Source organism: Myotis myotis, unplaced genomic scaffold (genome assembly GCF_014108235.1).
Source record: "Myotis myotis isolate mMyoMyo1 unplaced genomic scaffold, mMyoMyo1.p scaffold_m19_p_21, whole genome shotgun sequence".
NCBI classification, from domain to species: domain Eukaryota; kingdom Metazoa; phylum Chordata; class Mammalia; order Chiroptera; family Vespertilionidae; genus Myotis; species Myotis myotis.
The window spans coordinates 3,277,238-3,305,222 of record NW_023416326.1 but is presented as its reverse complement, the minus strand read 5'-3'; the positions used below and the strand labels follow the sequence as shown (position 1 = coordinate 3,305,222).

Here is a 27,985-nt window from a genome sequence, read left to right as displayed (position 1 = left end):
AGGGCACAGGCCCGGGTTGCAGGCTCTATCCCCAGTCAGGGGCGTGCAGGGGGCAGCCGATCCATGATGCTCTCTCATCAATGATGTTTCTCTCTCTCTCTCTCTTCCTTCCTCTCTGAAATCAATAAAAAATATATTGGGGGGGAAAAAGCAATTTGGTTCATGTCAAATCTCAGCTGATTGTGTCTAAAAGGCTGAAGATCTCTGCACAGAAGAAAGAAAGAGAGGAGCGGTTCCTGCAGCAGAAGCGAGTGCCCTCTCGGGGTAAGACCGAAGCACAGCCCCTCGGTCCCAGCTCAGTGACCGGCCGGGAGGCCGCGGCCCCGGGAAGGAGCTCGAGGCTGCGGGTGCCCCTTCTCCCAGCGGCTCTCGGAAACAGGCTCAACGTGGACATGAGGACTTTTGTTCGTTCCGCCCAAACCTCGGCTCCCGGGAGCCAACGTGCCGCCTCGGGAGCCGTGGGCGTTTGGTCGTTAACCTGCAGCCCGTGAAGCCGCTCTGGGTGGGCGGCTCGGGCTTCCCGGGTGCGAGGCAGGCGGGCGTGTTCCCCGCAGAGAAATGGTGCTTCCCCGCCCGCCCGCCGGCTCCAAGCCCAGAGGGAGAGCCGCCCTGCCGGGGGTCCCTGGCTCAGCCTCCTCCGGGGCCTGTCCCACTGAGTGGGTGTCGCTCTGCATGACGGCGTCACCGGGTAAGACGCCAGCGTGGTGCACCGTGTTCCCGAGGATTAAACCGGAGGGGGAAGCCACACAGGCACCCGCCGCCCCAACAGCCACACCGCCCCCCCCGCCCCCACCCCGCTCCGACGGCCACCCCGCTGCCCCCCTGCCGACCTCCAGGGACAAACCCCGACGAGGCGGGAGGCGGCAGGCGTGTCGTGGGCGGCCCGGCCCCCACGCTGTTCTAATAGCGAAGCGAGCCCGGCGGCCCCGGGCCACTCTGGGCATCACATTGTGCAACGTGTCTGCCTGTTTATACACACACGGCCGCGATAAAAACCGACAAAACCAAGACAGGCCTCCTGCGATCCCATGCAGCCCACCAGGTGGCACATTGGAGCAGGACGCACACGTGCACATGGACACACACACGTGTGCATGCACACACGCACATGGACACATACGTGTGTGCACACATGTGCCCAGGCATCATCCCTCTAGATTAGGGGTGGGACAGGCACGTCTGCCCTTCGCCGGTTTCTCACGCCAGCTGCAGACAGGCAGACATGACGGTCTTCCCAATTCCCACCCAGGAGGAGGAGGAGGTGAGAAAGTGCTTACGTTCAGCCTGGCCAAGGAGACATGCCCGCCCGTCCAGGCCAGCGGGCAGCCCAGGAGAGGAAGGTGGGAGAGACGGGGCGCAGGAGCACCCCGCAAGCAGCACCCGAGGCGCATCGCAGAGCCCAAGGCAGCCAGGCGAGGACGGCCGGCTCCTCTCCTCTCCTCTCGGTTAATCTCAGGGGAATGGGGGTGCAGGCCGAGAGCTTCCGGGAGATAAGGCTTGCCCCCAGGAGCTGGGCGAGGGGAGGGGGGGGTGCTGACTCCTGGCTGCCCTGTGATGAAGGTCTCACAGACACCCGGCTTCAAGTCCTCCCTCCCAGGCCAGACGGAGCCGCCACGGCCGCCAGGAAGGCGGCTGGCCATGGGGCTCCCCCGAGTCCGGAAACACCAGCCCACTTCCTCCTGCCCTCGCTGCGGGGAAGCAGCGCCCGGCACCCGCGGCAAAGCCCCGCGCGGGCACCGTGCCAGGGGGTGGCCGCTACCACCAGCTGGGAGCCAGGCATCTTTTTTGAAACATGGACAAGCCCAGGCCGGCCTCGGCGATGCGAGAATAGCTGGTCCCCCGGTGACTGATGAGCCAAGAACTCCTGACTGGGCTACGATTTCTCACCAGCGTGTTTTACTTTGTTTTTTAATTGATTTCAGGGAGGAAGGGAAAGGAAGAGAGAGAGAGAGGAACATCCATGGTGAGAGAGAATCATGGATCGGCTGCCTCCTGCACGCCCCACACTGGGGATCGAGCCCGCAACCCGGGCATGTGCCCTGACCGGGAATCGGACCGTGACCTCCTGGTTCACAGGTGGATGCTCAACCACTGAGCCACACCAGCCGTGTCTTCAGCCGTAGCCGGACTGGCTCAGTGGATAGAGCGTCAGCCTGCGGACTGAAGGGTCCCGGTCAGGGCACACGCCTGGATTGTGGGCTCGATCCTCAGTGTGGGGCGTGCAGGAGGCAGCCGATCCATGATTCTCTCTCATCATGGATGTTTCCCTCTCTCTCCCCCTCTCCCTTCCTCTCTGACATCAATTTAAATATATTTTAAAAATAAAATAAACACGTGTATTCCTTGTGGTGACAGGTACACCGTGAAGTGGACGCTCTTATCTCTAAGCGTGTGGAGCAGCGGCACAAGGAACACTGGCTCCCTCGGAGCCACGAAGGACCAGGAGACCAGGAGGCCCCGTCCCTCCCGGCAAAGGCCTCCCGGTGCTCGGAGAGGCAGCCCTCCATTCCCTCACGAAGGGCGAGCGGCAGCCCGAGGGCGCGGGCTGGAGGCGGTCACCTTCGCTCCGTGACGCTAAGGGACTCGGACAACCCACTCACCACCGAGGGGACGCGGGCTCTCCCCGGGGAGAGCAGGAGGGCGTCATAAACCAGATGACAGCTAAATGGGACAGACAGGACCAGGCGGGTGTGTGTGTGTGTGTATGAGAAAGAGAGAGAAAGAGAGAGAGAGAGAGAGAGAGAGAGAGAGAGAGAGATTGAGAGAGAGGCCCTCATGCATTTGCAGAAAAGCCTGCCGCCTGGAAGCAAGCTCTCAGCCCGGAGGAGGGATGCGCTGCCCACACGCTCCAGGTATGACCCCAGGCTCCCACGGAACAGGGAGCGGCCGCAGAGGGCAGTCGCAGGCCAGCGTGTGTCCGCCCATGAGGGTCCTGCTGGCCAGAAACTGGCCGGGGGGGTGGAGGGGGGGAGGAGCAGGGACTGGGTCCAGGGAGGCAGCCGCAGGGGGAGAAACCGAACGCGAGTCCTCGGCCAAAACTCCTGCCCGGCGGCACCACTGTTTGTTTTCACAGCGCCGGGCGGGCGGGGACTGTCCTCCCGTCACCTCCTGGCTGTCTCCCGGTGGCAGCCGGGAGGGCAGGGACGGGCCGTCTCCATGCACCAAACCCGCCCACCGCCGCCCTCGGAGGTGTGCTACCCACCAGGGCTCAGCCATAGTGTGGGCACCCATCCCCCGTCCCCCGCCACCCGTGAACGCTGAGCTGGTAGTTCACAAGCAGACCCCAGGGACGAGGGGGGAGGCCTGGGGAGGGAAGGCCCCCTCCCGGGGGAGGCGTGGTGGCCCAGGGCCCCAGTCGGGCTGCGGCAGGGACACGGCAGCCTCAGTGGGCACAGCTCTCGGGCCCGGCCCGAGTCTAAAGAGCTGCAACCGCCCCGGCTGGTGTGGCTCAGTGGATAGAGCGTCGGCCTGTGGACTGAAGGGTCCCGGGTTCGATTCCGGTCAAGGGCATGTAGCTCAGTTGCAGGTTCACTCCCAAGTGCAGAAGGCGACCCATCGATGTCTCGCTCACATTGCTGCTTCTCTCTGTGTCCCCCCCCTCCCTTCCACTCTCTCTAAAAATCAATGGGAAAATATCCCTGGGTGAGGATTCACACACACACACACACACACACACGAAGCTGGAACCACTTCTCTCTGTGGTCCCTCCCGGCTCGCAGCTCTGAGTCCAAGCAGCTCTGACCTCCATGGCCAGAGCCCACGGGACAAGGAGCGCTTCCGGGAGCTTACAGAACCACGCGGGTTGTTTTCATTATAACCCAGAGCAGAAGGGCCCCCCAGAAACCTGGGGACCCCCGCGGAGAGGAGCAACGCGAACTTCGGGCTCGGCGCTGGCCCTTTCTTCCCTCGAGTTGTATTAAGAAAACGGAGAGCACAACTCCGGTCCTGGGGTTCCCCACACGAATGACCTTGGACAGGTCGATGCCATCTCTGTTCCCCGTAACGCGGCACCGTGGGCCCCTCCTCCCAGCGCTCCTCCGTGGGCCCGCAAGGCTGCACAGGGGCCGTGCGCCGAGGCTCCTGCTAATGGCACCAAAGCGGACGCTGCCCCGTCGTTTCTGGTGCCGCTCACGCCCAGGCCTCCAGGATGGCGCCTCGGAAGCGAGCCCTCGAGAGTGTGGCCTGGAGACGTGGCCTCCTCTTCAGGGACGGACGCCTTCTGGTGGGAAGACGGAGGCGCGGGTTCAGGAGGGTCCGCAGGCCACACGGCGTGCCAGGGACCACGTCGGGAGGAGAACACGGGACAGACCGGCGTCTGCTGAAATGCTGGGTCCCGTGTTAAAAGAGTCCAATTCCGCAACTCCTGCCCCCAGGCCTCCGGGCCCCCAGCAGGGTCATGTGCACACAGCTGGCAGCCAGGGGCGCCTGGCCGTGGGGACCCGGGCCAGGCAGACACGAAGCCAACATTTCAATGTTAAAAAGTACGTGGGGCCCGGCCACCGTGGCTCAGCAGCTGAGCGTCAACCTAGGAACCAGGAGGTCAGGGTTCGATTCCCAGTCAGGGCACAGGCCCGGGTTGCAGGCTCCATCCCCAGTGTGGGCGTGAAGGAGGCAGCCGATCCATTCTTTTCTCTCATCATAGTTGTTTCTCTCCCTCTCTCCTTCTCCCTTCCCCTCTCTGAAATCAATAAAAAAATTTTTTTTTAAGTACGTGCAGCTGCAACTGTAGGCACCTGATAAACCCCCAAGGGAGTGGCACTCAGCTCCTGCACCCCATGGCGTCGCCCTCCAAGGCCCAGGAGTGGCCGGGGGAGCGTGGGGCTTATGCAGCAGCTACTGTCGGCCCGGGACACGCCGCCGGCCTTGACATCAGCTCGCTGGGTTCTCCTGGCATCGCTCCAGCAAAAACCCTTTGATCCTCACTTCGCGGGAGAGAAAGCGGAGGATCATAAAGGTGGCACTTGTCTCCGATGCATCAGGCAATAAACGGCGGAGGCAGAACTGAAATTCAAAGCCAAGCTCGCTGGGCTGCAAAGGGCTCCTCCCCCGCCCCCTCCCCCCCCAGCTCCGCAAGGGGCAGGAGGAAGGGCGCGTCTCTGAGGTCGGCGGGAGCTGCCACGTGCCCACGGCGGACTTCCACGCGGAAGGCAGACTCCGAGTCGTGCCCGGCGTGTGCCTGACCTTTCAGAGAAAAGGGAACGGCGCTGGGGCTGCGTTCGGGGTTTCTGGGTCGGCACCGGGGAGATGTGACGAAGCATCCCAAAGTGGAATTCCACAGAGGAAAACGAGTCCCAGGAACTGGTGTGGACGAGACTGAACCACGGGTGTAGCCACGACTGCCCTCAAAACCCGGCCGGCGGCGAGGACCCCGGCTCCACCACGCCACACCCCTCGGGCGAGTCGGGTCCGAACACCTAGTGTCACCTGTTCCAAGAGGCATGCTTTTCCCATCGCAACATCTCAGGATGGACATCAGCCAACCGGAAGCTTCAGGGACAGAGAGGGCTTGGGGGCTCTCTACCCTGACTCTGCGTTTTATTATATATATTTTTAACATACACTGAGTGGCTAGATTGTTATGACCAGCCAGATTACTATGACCACCCCATCAGTACAATGAAGTGAATTAGATATGCAAATAATAATAATAATAATAAAACCTTGAGAGTATTTGCTTAGGAAGTTTCCAATATTCAGTATTTTTGGAAGTGTCAATGAAGTACTGATGGGGTGATCATAATAATCTGGCCACTCAGGGTATATTTTTATTGATGTCAGAGAGGAAAGGAGAGGGAGAGAGAGAAAGAAGCATCCATGATGAGAGAGAATCATGGATCGGCTGCCTCCTGCACGCCCCACAATGGGGATCGGGCCTGCAACCCGGGCCTGTGCCCTGACCGGGAATGGAACCGTGACCTCCTGGTTCATAGGTGGACGCTCAACCACTGAGCCATGCCGGCCGGGCCCAGTTCTGCATTTTACAAAGGAGAACACGGAAGCCGCACAGACCCTTCTGCATGGCCCGGCGACCTCCTGGGGCCGCGGGGCTGCCGGCTGGGGAGACACCGGCCCGGGGCCGCCTGGTCCCACAGCTCCGACGCACTGAGGCTGAGTGACAGGAGGACGGCACCTTCCCAGCCGCAACTGAAGGGACACGCCGTCTCCTCCAGCAAGAGACAGATTGGTGGATTTTTCTCCCCAAATAGCACACGGGTTACAGGGTAGGAAAGAGAAAAAGCATTCACTTAGGGAACATTCGCAGCATGTCTGCAGTCAGAACGTGACAACATCATCTATTCTGAGCGCGCGAGGAGTTTGCCAATTCCTAACGAGCCAATTAGAAGCAGACTGCAGACCGACAGCAAGCTCATCGCGGAATTACGAGCGCGCCCAAAATACTCCGCATTCCTCCCGCACGGCCGGCGGCCACACGTGGCCACGGAGTGCGGGCCGTGGCACGGGCGCCTCGGGGTGTCCTGCTGACCTTCTCGACACCCTCTGTGGCTCTGGTACCCAGACCAGGCCCAGCGGAGCTGCTCTGGAAGACGTGGAGGCTCAAGGAGGCCGGACGGGGAGGCGCACGGGCCCTGGGACGGAGCATGGGGACGCAGGCCCAGATCTGGGAAGGCGCAGACTGGATGGAGACGCCGTCCTGAGCGGGGCCCTTCGGGGTACAGGGAGGAGCGCTCCGGCAGACGGAAGAGGGAATCCCTAGAGGAGCGAGACTGGAGCATGAGAATCTAGATAAGACGCCACCCAGCCACAGCTCAGCTACGCAAACCACTCAGGTCAGACACACCCAGGAAAGAGCGAAGTCCCAAACCGAGTCCTGAGCACGTCCCTGTCTCTCATCTAGGACAGTTTCCGCTGTCTCTCCCGCTCACCTCCCCACCCAAGAGGGGCCCGCTCTCTAGACACGACCCAAGGACACGGGAGGCACCTGGGACCTTTATTCCATGGCGGAGACCCAGCCGCCTCGGCTCCCTGCCCCAACGGAGGGTGCACCCTGGGGCGGAGGCAGAGCCGGCCAAGTCCCAGCGACGGAGGGGCGGGCGCTGACAGCCCCCGTGACCTACATGCGGCCCCGACAGTAACTCCTGAAACGTAACACCCCGGCTACTTCCAGACACAGCTCAACCAGAGAGGTTTTTCCACTCCGTGGGCAGATTTGGGAAGGATTCCTACCTACCTTTTATCTTTTTTGTCTTTTTTAATATAACATTTAGTAACACTGGTGACACGCGTACATTCCAGCTGGCACAAGCCCACGTCAGCCACAGCCTGGCTCAGAGGCCCTTGGTTGGGGGACAGCGTTTCAGTGTGTCTCCCCCGCTCCCAGTCTGCACATCTGCAGCACGATTAGAGAGAAGGAAATAGTAAAATTAAGTCCAAGAAAGTCCCTATCAGGAACTTCAGGGCACCTAGCCCGGCCGGCATGGCTCAATGGTTGAGTGTTGACTTAAGAACCAGGAGGTCACGGTTCGATTCCCGGTCAGGGCACAGGCCCGGGTTGCGGACTTGATCCCCAGTGTGGGGCGTGCAGGAGGCAGCCGATCCATGATTCTCTCTCATCACTGATGTTCCCATCTCTCTCTCCCTCTCTGAAATCCATACAAATTAAAAAAAAAAAAAAAAAAAAAAGAAACTGCATCTACATCTACGTGGGTCGGATCTTTCACACCGTACAGATCTGCTGACATCTCTTTTCTTTTTAACTGGGAGCTGGGTGTGTGATCAGCTTCAGTGTCCGCGGAAGATCCCCGAGGACAGGGCTCGGGACCTCAGCTCACCCACAGGCCAGTGCGTGGGTGTGTGAGTTACACGGGGACAGCTGGACGGGGGGCCACAGAGTTCCCCGAGAGGCTCGGAGACGCCAGTCACGTGGTGGCCTCACACTTTCAGAGGCGCCCCCGGGGTGGTTCTGTGGTTTGGCTTCTAGATGGCCTCTGCTGAGTGCACAAGCCGTTTCCAAAACGGCAGATGCTGAGGACGATCCCACACGAGTCGCGCTCCCGGAGCCAGAGCTGCAATTGTGACATCCTGTCCCCCACAGCGCAGGGCAAGTCACAGCGCACCTGCCCCCCGACCCAGAGCACGTGCAGTTCCTGTTTCGCAGCGGCAGACACCCAGGGAGCAGGACAGGCTTCCCATAAACAGAGTCACGTTTTTGTGACTCTGCACGCCCCCTACTGGGGATGGAGCCTGCAACCCGGGCCTGTGCCCTTGACCGGAATCAAACCGGGGACCCTTCAGTCCGCAGGCTGACGCTCTATCCACTGGGCCAAGACAGCTAGGGTGCAACACTGTCATTCTTTTAAGACATATTCGTGTTTTGGAAATCGGCAATGATCGCCGAGAGCTACGAAAAGGGCGGGAGATGAAGCTCAGTCACTTCACGCCTCGTCGGACACTCACGGCGGGTCCCAAGCAGCAAGCACGCTTTGCATCTTCCCATGAAGAGGCCCACCCGGCCCCAGCAGAGGAGCCCCGGGGAGTACATGGCGGCCTCCTCCGCACACATCTCTGCAGATCGCACGCGTCCTGATGAGCCGATTCGGTCCAGTCCTGTGACTTTAGAGCCATCCCTTGATACCTCCCTACTGTGCATCCCCAACTCAACAGGACCCAGAGGCGTCCGTGGTAATGACAGGACCCGGGGCGATTCAGCAGCTGATCAAGCAGCTCATGGGCCCGGCCGGCGGGGCTCAGTGGTTGAGCGTCGACCCAGGGAGCAGGAGGTCACGGTTCGATTCCCCATCAGGGCACGGGCCGGGTTGCAGGCTGGATCCCCAGTACGGGGCGTGCAGGAGGCAGCCGATCCATGATTCTCATTGTTGATGTTTCTCTCTCTCTCTCTCCCTCTCCCTTCCTGACATCAATAAAAATATATTGGGGGGAAAAATCAATAAAGGAAAAAAAATTTTTTTAAAGTTCACAAGCCACAGCCCGGGAGAGTGGTTGGCATTCTGTGGTGAGTGCTGGCGCCCCAAAGTGCCGACACTGACATGCATCGCCGTCTGCGCAGACCTAGAAACACACCCCGGATTCACTGCTCACCCCCAATCATCGTTAGTGGGATAACCCTGCACATCTGTAATAATGATATGAGCCTAATATGCTCATTAGACTGGACAGCCGAGCGACCTTCTGGACGTCCTTCTGGACGACCATCCTAATGAAAATCGGGGCTGTGAGGGCCGAGCCCCTGGCACGAATCTCGTGCATCGGGCGTCTGGTAGATAATAAAGTCAATGTTAGTCACAGGCGAGACCTTTGAAGTCCCCTGGGGAACTTCTCTCAGCGACACCTTTCACAGCCCTTCGCACCGAAGCAGGGCAGCTGGGCCCCAGTCAGCCACGTAGACCGTGCGTGATGGGCTGGGGCCGTGTCCACTGGGAAGAAATTTACTGAAGGTTGTGCATGTGTGTGCATTCACGCGTGTGCGCATGTGCACGCGTGTGTGCCATGTGTGGGCGCATGTGCATATGCGTGTGAGAGAGGAAGAGAGAAACTTTCTCCCAGGCGGCCTGGGAAAGAGGGGAACGTGAGTCATCGCCGGGAAGGGCAGATGACAGGCCGGGGACCATTTCCGCGTCTGGCTCTGAGCCCGGCGGCCATGGACAGTGGTGTCCAGCTGGCCCAGCGGCACCAGGGGGGAGAGGCACACGGACTCCGTGTCCACACGGCACAGACGCGGGAAACACTGGCGGGGCTGAGCTCCAAGAGACACGCCCTTGGCAGGACCCTCCTCCTTCCCAGGAAACGTCTCAGTGGGAGCTGATCTGGGGCAGGCGAGCGCCCCCAGGCAGGCCAAGCCCTAACGCCCCCAGAGCTGTTTCTGAGCAGCCCTGGGACCACCCCACACCCCGGACCATGGACCGGCTGCCTCCTGCATGCCCAGCACTGGGCCTGAGCCGCAACCCGGGCACCTGCCCTGACTGGGAATCGAACCCGGGACCCTTCAGTCCGCAGGCCGACAACGCTCTATCCACGGAGCCCAACCCCGGCCGGTCCGTTTTCTGAGCCTGCAGCTGCCAACCCCCATTGAGAAAAGGGGGAACTGCGGGCGTCCTGGGTGGCATTTCCCCAGTTGGCTGTGACTCAGCCGGGCAGAGCCCCAGTGGGCATCGGCCCCTCTGACCCGCATGAGCTCATGGCGGCGAGGACCAGGAATGCGGGGCCAGTGGCTGCTCGGGGCTCCCCCGCGGCACCGCCTGGGCCCAGGGAAAGGGCAGACGTGCGGCCCTTCCCCCCAGCTCTGCCAAGTTCAACCACGTTTTGAAGCAACAGGGGGCAGGGGTGGAACCCGTGGCGGGTGAATCATGCATTCCGGGGTTTGCCCATCAAGGAAGGAGCCGAAGTGGGCGGGAGCCCGAAGCAGCGCCCCCACCTGCTCCCCACCCCCACCCCGCACGTGGGATTTATTTCACGACTCAGGCAGGGGTTGCAAAGCTTCCCATTTCCGAAGCTACAGAGCCGGGGGTCCGAGAAAGCAGGCCTTCGGGCTAAAATGACAGCCACTTTATTCGTGTGTTTTTTTAAATATATTTTATTGATTTTCTACAGAGAGGAAGGGAGAAGGAAAGAGAGTTAGAAACATCGATGAGAGAGAAACATCGATTCAGCTGCTTCCTGCACACCCCCTACTGGGGAGGTGCCCGCAACCAAGGTACATGCCCTTGACCGGAATCGAACCTGGGGACCCCTGAGTCCGCAGGCCGACGCTCCATCCACTGAGCCAAACCGGTTAGGGCTGAAGACTTTATTCTTAAGTGAAATAAGCCAATCACAAGGGGACACATGTGCTATGGTTTCACCCCTGTGAGGTTCTGAGAATAGTCAAATTCATGGAGACAGAAAGTAGAATTGTGGTCTCCAGGGCCCGGGGGAAGGGGAAATAAGCAGGTACTGGTTAACGGGACAGAGTTTCAGTTTTACAAGGTGAAGAAGTTCTGCAGGTGGATGTGGTGATGATCACCCAACAAGGTGAAGGTCCTTCCTAACACTGAACTGTGTGTCCACTTACAAATAGTACAGGTGGCCCTGGCGGTGTGGCTCAGGGGTTGAATGTTGACCTACAAACCAGGAGGTCACGGTTCGATTCCCGGTCAGGGCACGTGCCTGGGTTGCGGGCTCCATCCCCAGTGTGGGGCGTGCAGGAGGCAGCCGATCCATGATTCCCTCTCATCATGGATGTTTCTCTCTCTCTCTCCCTCTCCCTTCCTCTCTGAAATCAATAAAAACATATTAAAAAAGAGTCTGCCGTGTAGTGTGACGGAGGTCTCTGTGACCCTGGGTCTGAACTCTGAGATGTCCCATTAAGCCCTTTCTCTTACTGTCCGCCCCTCTTCTTGGCCGTAGCTTCGGACAGAACTGGCTACGATCCTGACGTCCTCACGGCAGATGGCACAGGAAGAGGGAATCACTGTCTGCTCCTAAACAGACCATCTAGGTCGACAGGCCTGCGGGGATCGCTCATTCTGCAGCATCGACTCGCCATCGGTGGCTGAAGGGAGAGGGAGGGGCCTTCGGGGGAATGAAGGCCGAGAGAAAATATGCGTCCAGGCTAGGGTCTCTTCGATCCTGTGATTGTACGTAATTCAGACAAACGGATTCGGTCCTTGAGAGAAGAAATAAATGAAGGGAGATTCGACTTGGCCAGCGGCCCCCAGCCTGGTGCCCGCAGGCCGCTAAGGGTTACAGGGGGGTGGAGGGAGGAAGACGGAATTAATTACAGATTAAGAAAGACGTTGCCTGACGGATAGAAACGGCTTTCAGATACGATGAGGTTATGAAATGCAGAAGCATTAAAGAGGCCTTGGTGGGAAGGAAGGAAGGAGAGAGGGGGGAGGGGGGGAGGGGGGAGAGAGGGAGGGAGGGAGGGGGGAGAGAGGGAAGGAGAGAGAGAGGGAGGGAAGGAGAGAGAGAGGGAGGGAAGGAGGGAGAGAGGGAGGGAAGGAGGGGAGAAGGAGAGGGATAAAGGGGAGAAGGAGAGGGAAAAAGGAGAGAAGGGGCTGCTTGGGAGCCTCAGTACGAAGCAAGGCAACATTTCTCTCCACTCCCTCCTGCCTCCCTGGAATAAGATATGCATATTAACAAACATCATATTGAAATCACTTAAGCAAATGACTACGCCGCACTGATAAGGAGTTCTCCGGTCCTGATTATCACAGATGAGCACTTCTGCAACGCGTTCGGTGCCGTAATTAAAACCCCTTTAAAGGGGGGAATTGTCTATCGCGGCTCAAGCCTCAACCGGCAGGCCCCAGGGCGAGCACACTCCACACACCAGGCCGGTGTGCGGCCCTGGAAACTGAAAGCGCAGCCAGCGGCAGCTGGTGTGGCTCCGTGAGAAGAATGACTAAGGCAAATGCCTTCCCAGGACGCTGAGCAAAGGCTAGGCTCAGGCTGGGCCGTGCCAGCCACATTCCTGCACAAAAGCCACCCCCCACCCCCACCCCGCGAATGCAGGGGCTCCCACCAGGACTTGTTGTATCTCAGAGCCTTGGGGTTGGGGTTACCGGGGTGGGGGGTTGGGGGGTAGGGGAGAGAGCAGTTCTTTTTATGTTATTTCATTGATTATAGAGAGACAACGAGACAAGTGGGGTGGGGCGAGGGGGAGACATCCACGTGAGAGAGAAACATCGACTGGCTGCCTCCATCCCGTGCCCCGATCGGGGGATCGAGCCCCCCACCCGGGCACGTGCCCTGACCAGGAACGGAACCGTGACCTCCTGGTTCACAGGTCGACGCTCAGCACGGAGCCACACGCAAGCACCGAGCCAGCCACGCACGGGCTGTTCGAGGACCTTTCAGTGAAAGTCCACGCCGTGCTGGCCTCGTGCGAAGGCGAGAAGATGTTTGTCCTTCCTGAGAAGGCAAGGCTCTGTGTTATCGCGCTTCCTGGTTGGCTTCGGCCGTGGGACGGACGCGATTTCGTGTTCAAACACGGGCTCCCTGGTCTAGTGTCAACACAGCTGCTGGGAAGGGGCAGGCCCCGCCCTCGGTCAGCAATGGCCACGCCTGCTGTGCGGGGCCACAGGGGACTTCCCGGAGCACAGGAGGGGACACCCACCCAGGGCCAGGCCGTGAGGGTGAGGACACGCGTGGCAGCTCCCCTCCATCCTGGAATTATGCACCTACTTCTTTCTTCTTGTCCTTTTTTCTCCCTCCCTCCCTCCCTCCCTCCCTCCCTCCCTCCCTCCCTCCCTCCCAGAAAAAGAAGTCACATCTGACCCTAGATTTTTTTCTTGCTGTTGTTGTTAATCCTCACGGGAGGATATTTTTCCCACTGAGTTTTAGAGAAAGTGGAAGGGAGGGCGGGGAGGGAGAGAGGGAAACAGCCAGATGAGAGAGACACATGCACGGGTTGCCGCCCATATGTGCACTGACCAGGGCCGGGGAGGAGCCTGCAACCGAGGTCCCGTGCCCTTGACCAGAATCGAACCCGGGAGGGACCCTTCGGTCCTCGGGCCGACGCTCTATCCACTGAGCCACACCGGCCAGGGCTGGCCCTCAGGGTTTAAACTCCCGTTCTCATTGAATCTGTGTCTGCACGTCACATGCACGCTTTTTCTGATAAGCTGCCTCCCATCTTCTGAGAACCAGATGTAGGTTAGATGCCCATGGCCCGCCCTGGAGAAGGGGGAGGACATTTTTTCAGACGGTGGCATACGGAACACAGGATTCGAAAATAAGATCGGACACTGTCGCCCTCCAGGAATAAAGCCGACAAGAACCAGCAGAGGGATGGGCGACCCTGGGCACCTGTGGCGACCTTCCTGGGAAGTGCCCCGCTGTAGCTGCGGGGGACCCGGCGGGGGGCGGGGGTGGAAGAGGCGGGGAGAAGGGGGTGCGGCTCCCGTCTCGGGGGAGCCTGGCAGAGTCCGCCAGGGAGCCTGGTGCAGAAACCCTCAGGAACCCAGGTCGACCGCAATCTAATTAGGGCGGCGGAGTCTCGGGAAACCGTTCTGCTGAGCGATCACTAAAGGAGAACGGGGAGAAAGAAACTCGGATGAATCAGCCGGGATCCGATTTCCAGGCGGCAGACACTCCCCAAGCTTTTGAACGCAGAGGCTTTGATAGCCGCTGTGAACCGGGCGACAGAGAGGGCACAAAAGAAACGCCAAGAAGTCGGGGGGCAGCCCCCCCCCCGCGATTGAGGGACAGAGGGACAACGATGCCAAGTTACTGAACCCAACGAGCTCAATGGTTGCACACTGGGCTGTTGGAAAAACGAATCTCCACGGCGACCCTGGGGACAGGTATTGATTCTGCGCACAGAAATATGCCAGAAGGGTGGGGGCCGAGTCATCGAGCTTCCATGAGGGAGGAAGGGCGCCCCGGGACCCCGGGGCGGCTCGCCCGGCACCAGGCACCACTGGGGCTCCTTGTGCACCTGCGCCCGCCCGCCCGGCAGCCCCGCGCACCCAGGCACGTGCTTGTCACCGATGGCCCGGCGCGCTGTGTACCAACAGCTCACGGCGCACGGTCCGGCAAACCCGTCTTCATTTTTTTTAGCTCTTTTCATCCTGCGGGTACATCTCTCTAGAGTCGTAGAATCACATTCTATATCTCTATCTATAGATGTAGATATACGTCTACCTTTATATAGATATACCTATATATATACATCTACTAGTACATATCTACGTATCTATATATCTGTATGTCTATAGATACATAAATGTATATATTTGAGAGCGGAAGGGAGGGGGAGAGACAGAGAGAGAGAGAAACATCGTGGTGAGAGAGACACATCGACTGGCTGCCTCCTGCACGTGCCCGACCACGGGGAGAAGGAGAGGGGCAGGGCAGCCGTCGGAGGCCACTGTGGCCCCGGAATGTCCTTCTCCTGCAGTCCTCCTCACGCAGCCACAGCACATCCCTCCGCCCCGCTACCCTCCACGCGTGGCATTCCGTCACCAGCGTGCTCATCCACCGAGGCAGCTCCAAGAGCAAGGAGAGCGGGCGTGCCCGGACAGGCCAGGCCTCCGCGGGGACCGCGCCTGCACACGGGCCGGCAGGGGCCGTGCCAGACGCCCGCCCGGGACCTGCCCCGGCAGCAAGCAAGCTCGCCGGGCACTTGCCCAGCACAACACATACCTTCCCGTCTGGGATGGATGAGGCGTGTGCTGACCTCCACAAAGCCAGGGTGCAGTGCTAATGACATGCCCTGTACACTCTCTTCCGCCAGGACGGAGGGAGGTGTGTGCGCGCCCATGTGCACTCGTGTATGTGTCTGCAGTTGCAGACAAGAAATGATATTCCCGCCTTAGCCAGTTTGGCTCACTGGTTAGAGCGTCGGCCTGCAGACTGAAGGGTCCCGGGTTCGATTCTGGTCAAGGGCATGTACCTTGGTTGTGGGCACATCCCCAGTAGGGGGTGCGCAGGAGGCAGCTGATCGATGCTTCTCACTCATCGATGTTTCTCTCTATTCCTCTCCCTTCCTCTCTGTAAAAAATCAATAAAATAAAATAATAAAAAAAAGAAATGATATTCCAGCCCGGCCGGCGCGGCTCAGGGGTTGAGCATCGACCTGCAAACCAGGAGGTCACAGTTTCGATTCCCGGTCGGGGCACAGGCACCTGTGGGCAAGGGGAGTGAGTGGGCACAGGTGCGGCAGACACCGCGTGACTTCTCCCTGACCCCATCCCCACCATCTCCATCATCTCCCGACCCCCAGCCCTCCCTCTACAGGAGGCCCTGAGGCCCACGAAGAGGGGTGCACCAGGCCTGAGGTCCCAGCCAGGCCTGTAGAGCTGTCATAACCCGTCATCCGGGCGTTTACACAGCTTCTTTCTCCTGAAATCGCCGCGCAGCCCGTCCACCCATCGGCAGCCGAGGGCCGAATGCTCTCAATTAGAGGCACCGGAGACACCGCACGAACTCCGCGCCGACTGGCAGCCGGCCTCGGCCCTCACACGGGGCTGTTGCGCCGCCACAATCCCGAACTGTCCCCCAGGTGTCACTCACTCACAGCTTCGAAAGCCAGAAGCCGAACTGACGAGACTCAGAGAAGGTTTACGGATGACAACCTGGCGGGAAAGTTTTCAGAAAACAAATCCAGGTACAGTGGGGCCTTGACTTACGAGTTTAATTCGCTCCGAGACCGAGCTCGTTACGGAGCTCGTTAACTCAAATTACTCTATCAACTCAATGCAAAAAATCGGCCAAGAGACAGCTGGTATCTCAACAAACTCGTTAGTCGGGACACTCGTAAGTCAAGGCCCCACTGTACCAGCCGCTCAAGATGTTGAAAAGCCAATTGCGGTTAAAAAAACGAAACTAGTTACACAGTTAACGACCACACCCGGATCAATGTTTACAGCATGAAAATAGCTAATTATTTTGTATCTACAAGCTGATAATAGATTCATTTTGTATATTATAAAAAATCAGGACATACATACCCACACCCCGGTGTAATTTTCAGACACGTTAAAAGAGATAACAGGGTGTCCCTGGAAAATAACCCGGTGGTGCCACACGCTGGGGAGGGGCTCTGACCCCCGCTTCCTGCCCGCTCCCCCTCGCCCCTTCCAGCAGGACCTGGGTCACCAGGTGCCCACACCGCTGCCCCGGGCCCCTTCCCCAGCTCGCCACCCTCCCCAGCGCCCTCCCCAGCGCTGCAGAGCCCCTCCTGACCTCACACGCCTTCCTTCCCAGACGCAGGTCCCAGCGGGAGAGGGGCTTCCTGGGAAGCAGGCAGTGGTGCCTCCATCGGGCGGGGGCGCCAGAACCTCCCGCTCACCCGAGAGAGCGCCCATCCACGCCAGCTGTGGGCACTGACGTCTGTGCCTGGCCCCACTCGGATTTCGTCTTCAATGAACATCCCGCTGAGAGGTAAATGGGGAAACTGCTCTAGGTCTACCAGCGGTTCTCAACCTGTGGGTCGCGACCCCTTTGGCGGTCGAACGACCCTTTCACCGGGGTCGCCTAAGACCATCCTGCGTATCAGATATTTCCATGACGATTCATCACAGTAGCAACATGACAGTGATGAAGTCGCCACGAAAATAATGTTATGGTTGGGTCACAACGTGAGGAGCTGTATTGAAAGGGCCAGAAGGTTGAGAACCACTAGGCTAGCGCCTTCTCATCTTGAAAACGAGACTCAGCTCACATCTTCCGACGTAAATGTTTAGTGACTCACATTATTCCCTTTTTATATGTGTAAATATTTTCATTGATTTCAGAGAGGAAGGGAGCGGGAGAGAGAAACATCCATGATGAGAGAGAATCATGGATCGGCTGCCTCCTGCACGCCCCACACTGGGGATCGCGCCCAAAACCCGGGCATGTGCCCCGACCGGGAATCGAACCGTGGCCTCCTGGCTCCTAGGTCGACGCTCAACCACTGAGCCACACGGGCCGGGCCACCCATGTTACTCCTTGCTGCCGGCCTGGGTGCAGCCTGTGAGCCACCCAAGTACAGACAGAGGACGAACCTCCGCAGGCCATGGGCAGGGGTGCCCCTCCTGCCGCCCCGCCCGCCCCCCCTCAGCCTGTTGAGGAGGCCTGGACGGCCACACTGTGCCCTCCTGCTGCCCAGCCTCAGGCCTGGAGCTCAGACGACCCAAGAACCCAGACGAGGCCCCTCCCGGCTGCCCAGCGGGCGATAATGAAGGCCCAGCCCCCGTAATCAGCACCTTCTAGGCCTGAAGCTGCCTCTCAGCGTCGACAACGGAGAAACCTGCCATTTGTAACTTGCTGATGACGCAGGGACCACGGCTCCAAAGCCAGCTGAGGACGGGGGGGGGGGGGGGTCGTATCCATCCCAGCCCGTTTCACTCCCGTGGGACCTGTGGGTGTGTTAATAGCATTGGGGGCTATGGGACACTGTGGCTACGGGAGCTTCTGACCGATCTCCCAGGTGCACGGTAATAAAGACAGATCAGCCCTGGCCTGTGTGGCTCAGCGGACAGCGCGTCGGCCTGCGGACTGAAGGGTCCCAGGTTCGATTCGGGTCAAGGGCGCCTACCTCGGTTGCAGACTCGATCCCGTGTCCTGGTCTGGGCTCATGCGGGAGGCAACCAATCCATGTCTCTCTCTCACATCGATGTTTCTGTCTCTCCCCCTCCCTTCCACTCTCTCTAAAAAATCAATGGAAAGATATCCACAGGTGAGGATTAACAGACAAACAAAAGATAGACTGGCAATGGCTCGACAGTGTTTCAGGTATCTCAGCGACAGGGCTGGCAGGAAGCTGACCTGTAGTGGTATTTGTGGGAAACAGCAGGAAGTAGCAGGAACTGTATCTTACAGAAAACAGGCGGTATTGTTGGTGGTAACGAGAACGGTACCAGGTGTCTGACCCGTGGGGTCAGATCGGACCTGGGTTCAGCAACCTCGGTCCTTCGGTTCTGGCGAGGGAAGAATTCAGAGCCAAGACTCCAACTATAAGAAGACATCCTATATAACCCTATATAATAAAAAGCTAATATGCAAATTGTCCCCTCAACTGGGTGTTCAACCAGGGGGCGGGGCCAGCCAACTGCCCGCAGCCCCTCCCCCAGGCTGGCCCCTCCCCCAATTGCCCCCCCCCACCTGGATCAGGGATGGACTGTCCAGTCAACCTCCTGCAGCCCCTCCCCCACATTGGCCCTGATCAGGGCAGGCCAGCCAGACCCCACCAGTGTACGAATTTGTGAACCAGGCCTCTAGTTTATTTATAAAATCACAAAGGTAGCCCTGGCTGGTTTGGCTCAGTGGATAGAGCACCGACCTGTGGACTGAAGGGTCCTGGGTTTGAATCCAGCCAGGAGCACATGCCGGGGTTGCAGGCTTAATCCCCAGTGGGGAGCATGCAGGAGGCAGCCAATCCATGATTCTCTCCCATCATTGATGTTTCTATCTCTCTCTCCCCCTCCCTTCCTCTCTGAAATTAATACAAAATATATATCTTTTAAAAATCCGAGAGGTGGAAGAAGTAACTTGTCGAAGGAATGGGCTTAGGAAACAAGTTTAGAGGCAAAGGAAGGGCCCTTGGCGCTTAGAAGTGAGGAAGGTCAAGGCGGCCTGCCTGGGAGGAGAGGGAGGGAGAGGCTCAGGCGTGCAACGGGGAGGGGCAGCGTGGAGGGGGAGGGTGCTGGGTCCTCCTCCTAAGGGTTTAGGGTGGAGATTTTAGGGGAGGTCCCAGCGGAAGATCTCAGCAGCCTTCCAGGGGGGTCCTTTCAGGATCTGGGTCTGCACTGGCACCTCAGCTCTGCAGAGGTTGCTCTCGGCCGTGTGGGGAGCACCGAGGCTCTGTGACCTGGAGGCTCATCCGTGACCAGGAGTATCTGTGACCTGGAGTATCTGTGACCTGGAGTATCCGTGACCTGTAGTATCTGTGACCTGGAGTATCCGTGGGAAATGACATGGACATGCAACCTCACTGCTGCAGCCGTGTCCGGGAGGTCTGGGAGGCAGAGCGTGGGAAATGGCACCTCTCCCTGGTTCTCGGGTGTCGGCCTCCAGCTGCCCTGTGCGGGAGCTGCTGGCATTTACGAGGGTCATTAGACGCTTTATGGGACGCTTTATGGGGTTAGGGACCGTGCCGCCAGCAGGCTGCTGGACCGAACAGCTGGAACGTTACACGGAGGCTGGCCGAGGAAAGGTGACTTGAAAGACCCGCAGACGCCGGAGCAGCTGCTGAGGTTGGGTCTGGGCTCCGGGGGCGCCCAGGGAGCGAGCTCCTGGCGTCCTGAAAGGATGCCGCTCTGGACAGCAATGCACACGCCTCAAATGAAGGGTCCGTCTCAGCCGCGCCGCCCTGAGAGAGCGTGGCCCTGAGAGCGCGTGGCCCTGAGAGCGTGGCCCTGAGAGCGCGTGGCCCTGAGAGCGTGGCCCTGAGAGCGCGTGGCCCTGAGAGCATGGTGGGCTGATACAAATCAGAGGCCGCGTGGGGAGATGCCGTAACTGAAGCTCTCGGTCATCGGGGCTCGGGAAGTGGGGTAACTCTGTGTCGGGGGCTTGGCGTGGCTGCCCTGGGTGAGGAGCCGGCCTGGGACGCCCGCGGTCCCATCGCCTTGGTCCTTCCTGCCTCCAGGGCTTTCCCGGTGACCTTGATTTTGAGCGTTAGCTCTGTGACCTGCAAAAGGCTGACCCCCTTTTCTCTCTTTCCACTTCCCACTCTCCTCCCTCCCCAGTCAGCTCACCCGCTCGTTTTACTTCCTGTTACTAATGATCACGGATTTCCTTGTGTCTGGAATCTACCTTATTTTGAGAGCGAGAGGAAGGGAGAGCTTGCTCCCTGCCGGGACAGGTCCCGGGCAGGCATCTGCAAGGGGAGGTCCCGGTCTGCAGGGGGAGGCCCCGGTCTGTTGGTGGGAGACTTCAGTCTGCGGTGGGAGGTGGGGGTGGGGGTGGGGTAGTGTGGGTGCCCTGCGTACGCAGATGTATACACACCACACCCAGGACCCCATGTGGACAAGGAGACAAGATCCAAGATTCCCATGTGATGGGGGAGACTCCGCCCCTGAACAAGCCAAAGGCAACCGTCTCGGGGAGAGAAAACCGGCTCCTGCGTTTGGCAAAGGAAACCGAGGCGCGTGGCGATGACCAGGAGGCGGGCACACTGCCACGAGGGGCCGCGGTGTGAGAGGAGAAAGGCGGCACGGGAAGTGCCAGGTCCCTCCACACCCGGCCCCTCCTGCAGGGCAGGCCCGCGGCCAAAGGTCGGACTCCTCGCCCGGGCGGAGAGAGCAAGGCCAAGTTCCACTCTGAGGGCAGGAGAGTCGCCAGAGCGCGAGGACCAACATCCAGTATGATTCTCGCTGGAACCTGCCCAGGAGGGCTTGCTGGCGGCCGTGCCAAGAGGTCCCCCCCAGGAAACCGCTCAACGAGGCAGCCTGGAGCCAAGGATCCAGGGTCTCAGAGGCCGCCTGGTGGCAGGTTCCAACCCTTCTATATTGTTGATCCTCCCCAAGGGTATTTTCCCACTGATTTTTAGAGAGAGGGGAAGAGACAGAGAGAGTGAAGCATGATGTGAGACAGACCCATCGATGGGTTGCCTCCCGCATGCACCCCAACCAGGGCCGGGGATCGAGCCTGCCACCGAGGTACGTGCCCTTGACCGGAACCGAACCCAGGACCCTTCAGTCCATGGACCGACGCTCTATCCACGGGGCCACACCAGACAGGGCAGGTTTCGACTCTTTCGTTGCTGTTCATGGAGAAGGAATCCCGAGGGAAGACCAGGGCACGGGGGTGAAGGGCCCTGGGGGGTGCAGAGGGAGCAGCACGTATGGAACCACATCTCTGCTTTCCTCTCAGTGGCTCTAGCTGGACAGCTGCCGGCGGAAACGTCGCAGCATCCCCCTTCCAACACACCTTCCGAACAGGCAGGAGCCCGGGAGACGAACGGGCCGGGTCCGGCTGGCTTCTCACCGGGAATCCTGCCGGGCCAGCTGTTTCCCGGGAATACTCGCCTCCTTCCCGGGACCTCAGCCAGAACCTGGAGTCAGCTCCTGTGCCCGCCCGTGTCCCTGCCCCAGCCAACTGCCCCTGGCTTTGCTAGAAGGTAGGCCCCACAGCTTTGAAATCGATGCCTCTCAGACCGACTTCCTTCTCCCCAGAGATCTGAGGCAGCCTGGCCGGCGTGGCTCAGGGGTTGAGCATCGATCTAGGAACCGGGAGATGGCGGTTTGATTCCCGGGCAGGGCACATGCCCGGGTTGCAGGCTCCATCCCCAGTGTGGGGCGTGCAGGAGGCAGCCGATCCATGATTCTCTCTCATCACTGATTCCATCTCTCTCCCCCTCTACTTTCCTCTCTGAAATCAAAAATATATTTATACATATTTTTTAATTTACAAACAAAACCCCCCCTCCACAAAGTCTTCCCTTGCTACTGCCCTCCCTCCCTCCACCTCAAACTGTCACCACAAATGGAATTTCTTTCAACCCCACACGGATTAGAGGTGGCGGGGTGGGGTACGGAGCCCCCCTGGGCACCCACCCACAGGCACGCTCAGACCTGCTGACGTCCGTTACAGCACATGGCAGTCTCATGCTCAACCTCAGGCCAGGCTCACTTGAGCGCTGATAGCATCTCCCTCCAGCCGGGAGGGGCCAGGCTGCAGGGACAGGGGGCGGGCCCAGCGCCTGGACGGGGAGCAGGCGGGGACCTCCACCAGGGGACCCTCCACAGCCACACCGACTGTGCATGCCACCACCACAGAGAGGGGTGACCTCAGCCCGCTCTCCTGCTGGCCGCCTACGGGTGGGAACCCCGCTGTGACACCACGGCGGGTGCGGGCACGGCGTCCGGACCACATCCCACCAGAGGAACCGGCCACGTCTAGGAGGAATGGGTGAGGGAGGGGAAGGAAAAAGAAACACTCCAACCATTTCCCAGAAACCAGGAAGCCGCACACGGTTCCTGTCCACTACGCTTTCAAAGGAATATTTAGGCTTTTCCACACACACACACCCCCCCCCACCCCCGGCCACCCCTCCTACCATTCATTCGGCACCTGTGACAGGCCAGGACCGGCTCATGGCACTTCGTGCTCTGCCACCAGGTACAGACGATGATCCTTTCCGGGAAGAAGAGGAGGCTGAGGCTCGGAGGGGCTCAGGAAGTTAGCAAAGGCCCCTGAGCGGGAAGGAGGAGGAGACCATCGCGCTCCCGCGAGGCCCGTACACAGGTCTGTGCGCTCCCCTTCGCTGAACGCCCACCGCCCAGTTCCAAATCGTGACTGCTTCCCTAAGGCCGACCGAGTGACACCCTGAAGAGCCGGCCTGGCATTCGAAGCGCTCTACACTTCAGTCCCAAACTCCTTCTCCAAGTTACACCCCAATGTTCTCCCATACAAGGACCTGCTCCAGCCAAGTGAGGCCCCTCCCCAGTCCAAAAAGGGGGCCCTCCGCCGGCTGGTGTGGCTCAGTGGATAGAGCGTCGGCCTGTGGATTGAAGGGTCCCATGTTCGATTCCGGTCAAGAGCACATGCCAGGGTTGCAGGCTTGATCCCCAGTGGGGGGCGTGCAGGAGGCAGCCGATCCATGATTCTCTCTCATCATTGATGTTTCTCTCTCCCTCTCCCTTCCTCTCTGAAATCAATAAAAATATATTAAACAAACAAACAAAAAGAGGAACCTCAGCCGGCTGGTGTGGCTCAGTGGTTGAGCATCAACCTATGAACCAGCAGGTCATGATTCGATTCCTGGTCAGGGCACATGCCCTGGGCTGGGGGCTTGATCCCCAGTGTGGGGCGTGCAGGAGGCAGCTGATCAATGATTCTCTCTCATGATGGACCGGCAGAAACATCATTGATGTTTCTCTCTCTCTCTCTCGCTCTCCCTCTCCCTTCCTCACTGAAATCAATAAAAATATATTTTTTACAAAAAGAGGGCCCTTGACTCCCCGATGCCTCCTACAAGGTCTTGCCCAAAATCCTCCACCTGGGACCCCAGGGGAAGGGCTGTCACACCTGCTCCTGCTGTGGCTTTCCCTCCCTCCCACGTCCTTGGGGGGTCACAGACCAGGGGTCCTAGGCCTGACACCCTCTTTCCTCACCGGCTAGCAAACCCCCTTCCGCCCTAAGCAGCCAGGCTTTCCCCCGGGGCAGGTTCACCTCCCCCGAAATCCCTTCCTCTCGGCCGGCTGCCTGCCTGCCTGCGGCTCCATCCACGGCCAACGCGCCAGAGCCCAGGGGAACGTCACTTGATTAAAACGTGAAAGCGGTTCAGACGCTCGGAGGAAAGGCACCCTTGACGTGCAAATCACCAATTTACAGGGAAGAAGCAAACTGGGCACGGGGCGTGGCATCTAGTCCTCTGCCCCCCGGGGCGGGGGGGGGAAGAGAAGAAATGTGTCCACTTTCACCCGAAACGCTGTAGCTGGGATTGAAATTCCGCCGGTTAAACTGACACACATACGCAAACGCTGCAGTGCTGTGTTAAACGACGTGATGCATACACACGGACGGGCTGCACACACCCTGAACCTCAGCGTGGAGGCCTGGGCAGTGCAGCAAAGCCCGGCTTGGCGTTCACGCACCGGTTCCTGTTTAGTTTATGAAACCTGCCGTGAGGTGAGCTGGCTTCCTGGGTTTCGCTACATGAAGTACGGTCCTGGGGTGAGTTATTTCACAGGCAGGACACGGTGATGCTGAAGAAGCAGAAATGCTAGGCAGACAATCCGCCCCCCCCAAAGCCTAATACTGCAGCCCGGTGCCCTGTTAAAAATGTCAGGGGGACCCGGCTGGTGTGGCTCAGTGGTTGAGCGCTGACCTATGAACCAGGAGGTGACGGTTCGATTCCCGGTCAGGGCACATGCCCGGGTTGCGGGCTCGATTCCCAGTGTGGGGTGTGCAGGAGGCAGCCGATCCATGATTCTCTCTCATCGTTGATGTATGTCTGTCTGTCTGTCTCTCTCTCCCTCCCTTCCTCTCTGAAATCAATAAAAATACATATTTTTTAAAAAATCAGGGCGCAGAGAAATCCGCTAAATATGGAATGAGAGCCTTGACTCGAATCGCAGGAAAGAAGAGAAGAAATATAAGCCCACTTACACCCAAAACACTGCGGCTCGGATTTAAATCCTGCCTGTGCGTGCACGCCATGCTCTCTATTCACGCCCGTCCTTTCCAAGCTAAAAATACGACGTACGTCCTCGTATCGTGAAGACGAACTAAATCCGAAGAGACTTGCTCGTCTCTAAATCCATGGAAACAATCCAGAAGGCAGGAAGCCGGCCCAGTTCCATACTCTCGGTTATTAAGCTCAGGGCGGCGGGGTTCTATGAAGTCCAGAAGCCCCGGGACTCCCACTCTCACAGCGGCGTCCCCACACTATGTTCACAAGTCCTCCTGCTGCCACTTCAAAAGCTACTACAGCCTCTGCACACCTCGTCCTCAACCCGCCCGTCGCCGGCCCATTCCAGGGCCAGGATTAAACTTTACGGCTGGCTGACAGGAAGAATAGAATCCCCATCACCAATGCAGGTGCTAGTACAGCCGACCATTTCCCACGCATTTTTTTCTACATGCTCTTTGTACCTTCCGACTGCCCGTCCATCAGAAGTTCTTGGATTATTTTTAAACTAAGGATCCATTTTTTTTTCTTTTTTTCTTAGAGATAGTTGGAAGGAAGGGAGGGGGAGAGCCAGAGAGAGAGAAACATCCATGGGAGAGAGACCCACTCACTGGCTGCCTCCTGCACACGCCCCAATCGGGGCCGGGAATGGAGCTTGCAACCGAGGTACGTGTGCCCTTGTCCGGAATCGAACCTGGGACCCTTCAGTCTGTAGGCTGAGGCTCTATCCATTGAGCCACACCAGCTAGAGCTCTTGGATTTATTTATTTATTTATTTATTTAACTCAGGATCACTCTTCAGAGTTTAACCCAGTCCACCAGCAGAAGCCCACCCCTTACCAGGGGGTCCGGCCTCTGCAAATGCCAACATCACACGGCAGCCCTTTCGAATCACATGTGCTCACGATCGAGGCAAACAGAGGAAAGAGAGGTACCCGGCGGGCTTATGTGTCTGGTTTTCTCTTGTCTGGAAGGCAGACCGCCCGCCAGGTGCCACCAGCACGAGAGGCACAGATACCGGGGACACAGGTTTAAAATCACCCCAGTGCAACACGCCCACGGTGTTCACTCTGACAGCAGCTGCACCGCTTCTCCTGGGGTCCCCGGCCCTTTATCGCCCAGGAATAGTGGGGATTCCGTGTACACACACAACCGGAGAATGAGAGAGAGAGAGAGAGAGAGAGAGAGAGAGAGAGAGAGAGAGAGAGACCAACAGGGCTAAGGGTACACACACTATTGGCTCAGAACCAAGCCAGGCCAATTCCGCACATGGAAAAACGAGGTTCATCGCTGCCCCCTTAGAGAAAGCAAACCCAGGAAATTTACCAAGAATCAAAGAAGGCACCTACCTCCATGTAATACCAGAAGGAAGGAGAAGGGAGGGAGGGAGGAGGGAGGGAAGAGAGAGGGAGGAGGAGGGAGGGAGGGAGGAAGGAGGAGGAGGGAGGAAGGAAGGAAGGAAGGAAGGAAGGAAGGAAGGAAGGAAGGAAGGAAGGAAGGAAGGAAGGAAAGAAAGAGAGAGAGAGAAGAAACAAACCTCTGACGCAGCCAACTCAGCGCTGACATTTACAGGTTAGACTTTAAGGCTGAAGTCGGTTGTCTACAGTTATGCGCGCTCCGCTGGTTCCTGTGCACCAGTCCCTGGTTCCAGCCCAACCCGCGGTCCACCTCCATGCACTCAGAATTTCCAGGGTTTGCGGCGACACTACACGTCACGGGAGTGGGGGCTGCAGCATTTCGGAAAAGATAACGCTGCTTTCAAACCCATCAACCACCAACCGGCACCGACTGCTGGCACCGACCAGCGGCACCATGTGCACCAGCGCCCAGGCCCCTCCTGGCCCAGCGGGCGCGCGGCCCCAGAACCACGCCGTCCGGGCTTCTCTGGGGCTCAGTGTCCCCCCCAAACGCCCGGCTGTCTGGAGCGCCGTCCACGGTCCCCACGGCCCCCTCACTCGGCCCTCGGGACCTGTGCAAAACACAGGGGCCATCCCCGCGTCACCGGGCTGTGGGGGTGGCGCACGGCGCGCAGGGGGGCCGGGCCAGCCGGGCGCAGGCTAACGCGGGGGCCGGGAGGGGAAGGTCGGGACATGGCCGTGGCCGGCCTCGCTCAGGGGGAGTCCGTTTTCTCCGCCCCCCGGGCTGGCTGCGTCCCCCGCCCCCGGAGGAACCGGCTGGGAGAGGGGCAGAGTCCAGACGTGCGCCCCCCTCCCCACGCGGGGCGCCGCGGGGAAGGGGGAGGATCCGCAGCGCTGGTACCAAAGGGCTGGAAAGAAACTTGGACTCCTCTCTCCGACTGAACACGACACGCTCGCTGGAGAGGCGGCCGCCTCCTCCCCGCCTCCCCACCCCCTTTTGTGCCTCCCAACACCCGCACCCCCAAACTTCCCCGCGCAGGGGATGGGGCTTCGGCGGCGGGGCAGGACGCCACTGAAATTGTGTGCAGCGGAGGGGGCGTCTACGAAGGGGGTGGGGGCGCCTAGGAGCGGGGGGTGGGGGGCGACGAGAAACGCGCCCGCGGCCCCGGGCCAGCGGGGCAGCGCCGGGTGGCCTCTTCCGAGCCCGGCGAGCGCGGAGGGGCCGATGCGCCCGCCGCCCCCGCTGCCCCGGGGACTCGGGGAGGCCCGAGGCGGGGGGCCCGAGCCCAGATCCGGACGGAGAGGAGCGGGAGGAGCGGGGAGCCCCCCGCTCGGTGCCCGGCGGCCACGTCAGAGCCGGGGCGCGGGGTGCCTCGAGGGCGGGAGGGCCGGGCGCGGGGGTGGCGGGGATCGCGGCGCGGGGGCCGGGCCGCGGCGGGCGCCCACTCACCTTCCTGCCGGCGCCGCCCGCGCCCGCGGCCAGCGCGGTGCCGCCCCCGGAGTACATGTAGTAGGCGATGCCCAGCACCCACAGCAGCGCGAAGCACAGCAGCACCCGCGAGCGCCGCCGCATCCTCGCCTCTCGGCCGCCGGCCGCGGCGCCGTGCTCGCCTGTGCAGCCTGGGCCGGCGGGCGGGAGGCGGCGGGCGGGCGGCGGCGCGGGCGCGGGCGGAGGGAGAGGAAGGGGCGGGCGCAGCGCGGCTCCTCCCCGCCCCCCAGGCGCGCGCTCCCGGCTCGGGCGGCGGCGGCGGCGGCGGCGGCGCGCGAGCAGGAAGCGGCGGCCGCGGAGGCATCGGAGGGGGCGGGGTCAGGGAGCAAAGGGCGACCAATCGGCGGGCGGCGGCGGCGGCCCGGGGCGGGGGGAGGCGGGAGGAGGGGGGAGGAACCGGCTCCAGGCCCCGCACGCCGGCCGCCCGCCTCCTCCGCGCCCCCCGCCCCCCGTGAGTGACAGGTGGCTGCCTGGACCCCGGCGGGGAGCGCGCACCCGGGCGCACGTGCACAGGCCCGGGGACACCTGGTCCCTGCGGCCTGGAGCTGCTCTGCGGACGTTGTCACCCCCAGTCCCTTTTTTTCTTCTTTTTTTCCTGTTCCTTTTTACTGATTTCAG

The 27,985-nt window shown here is 60.0% G+C and overlaps 1 protein-coding gene across 2 annotated transcripts in view; it reads right to left on the bottom strand.

Annotated features, from left to right (window-relative positions):
- The window catches only part of GALNT2 (polypeptide N-acetylgalactosaminyltransferase 2), a 59,666-nt gene extending 32,121 nt beyond the window's left edge, over positions 1-27,545 (bottom strand). The window contains exon 1 of one of the 2 annotated variants that reach the window (XM_036354822.1): positions 27,329-27,545. In XM_036354822.1, the coding sequence (XP_036210715.1) occupies positions 27,329-27,451 (123 nt within the window). In that variant the 5' untranslated portion in view covers positions 27,452-27,545. The remainder of the gene's footprint in view (positions 1-27,328) is intronic. The other variant, XM_036354821.1, reaches the window with a different exon arrangement.
- Between the last annotated feature and the right edge of the window lie 440 nt (positions 27,546-27,985).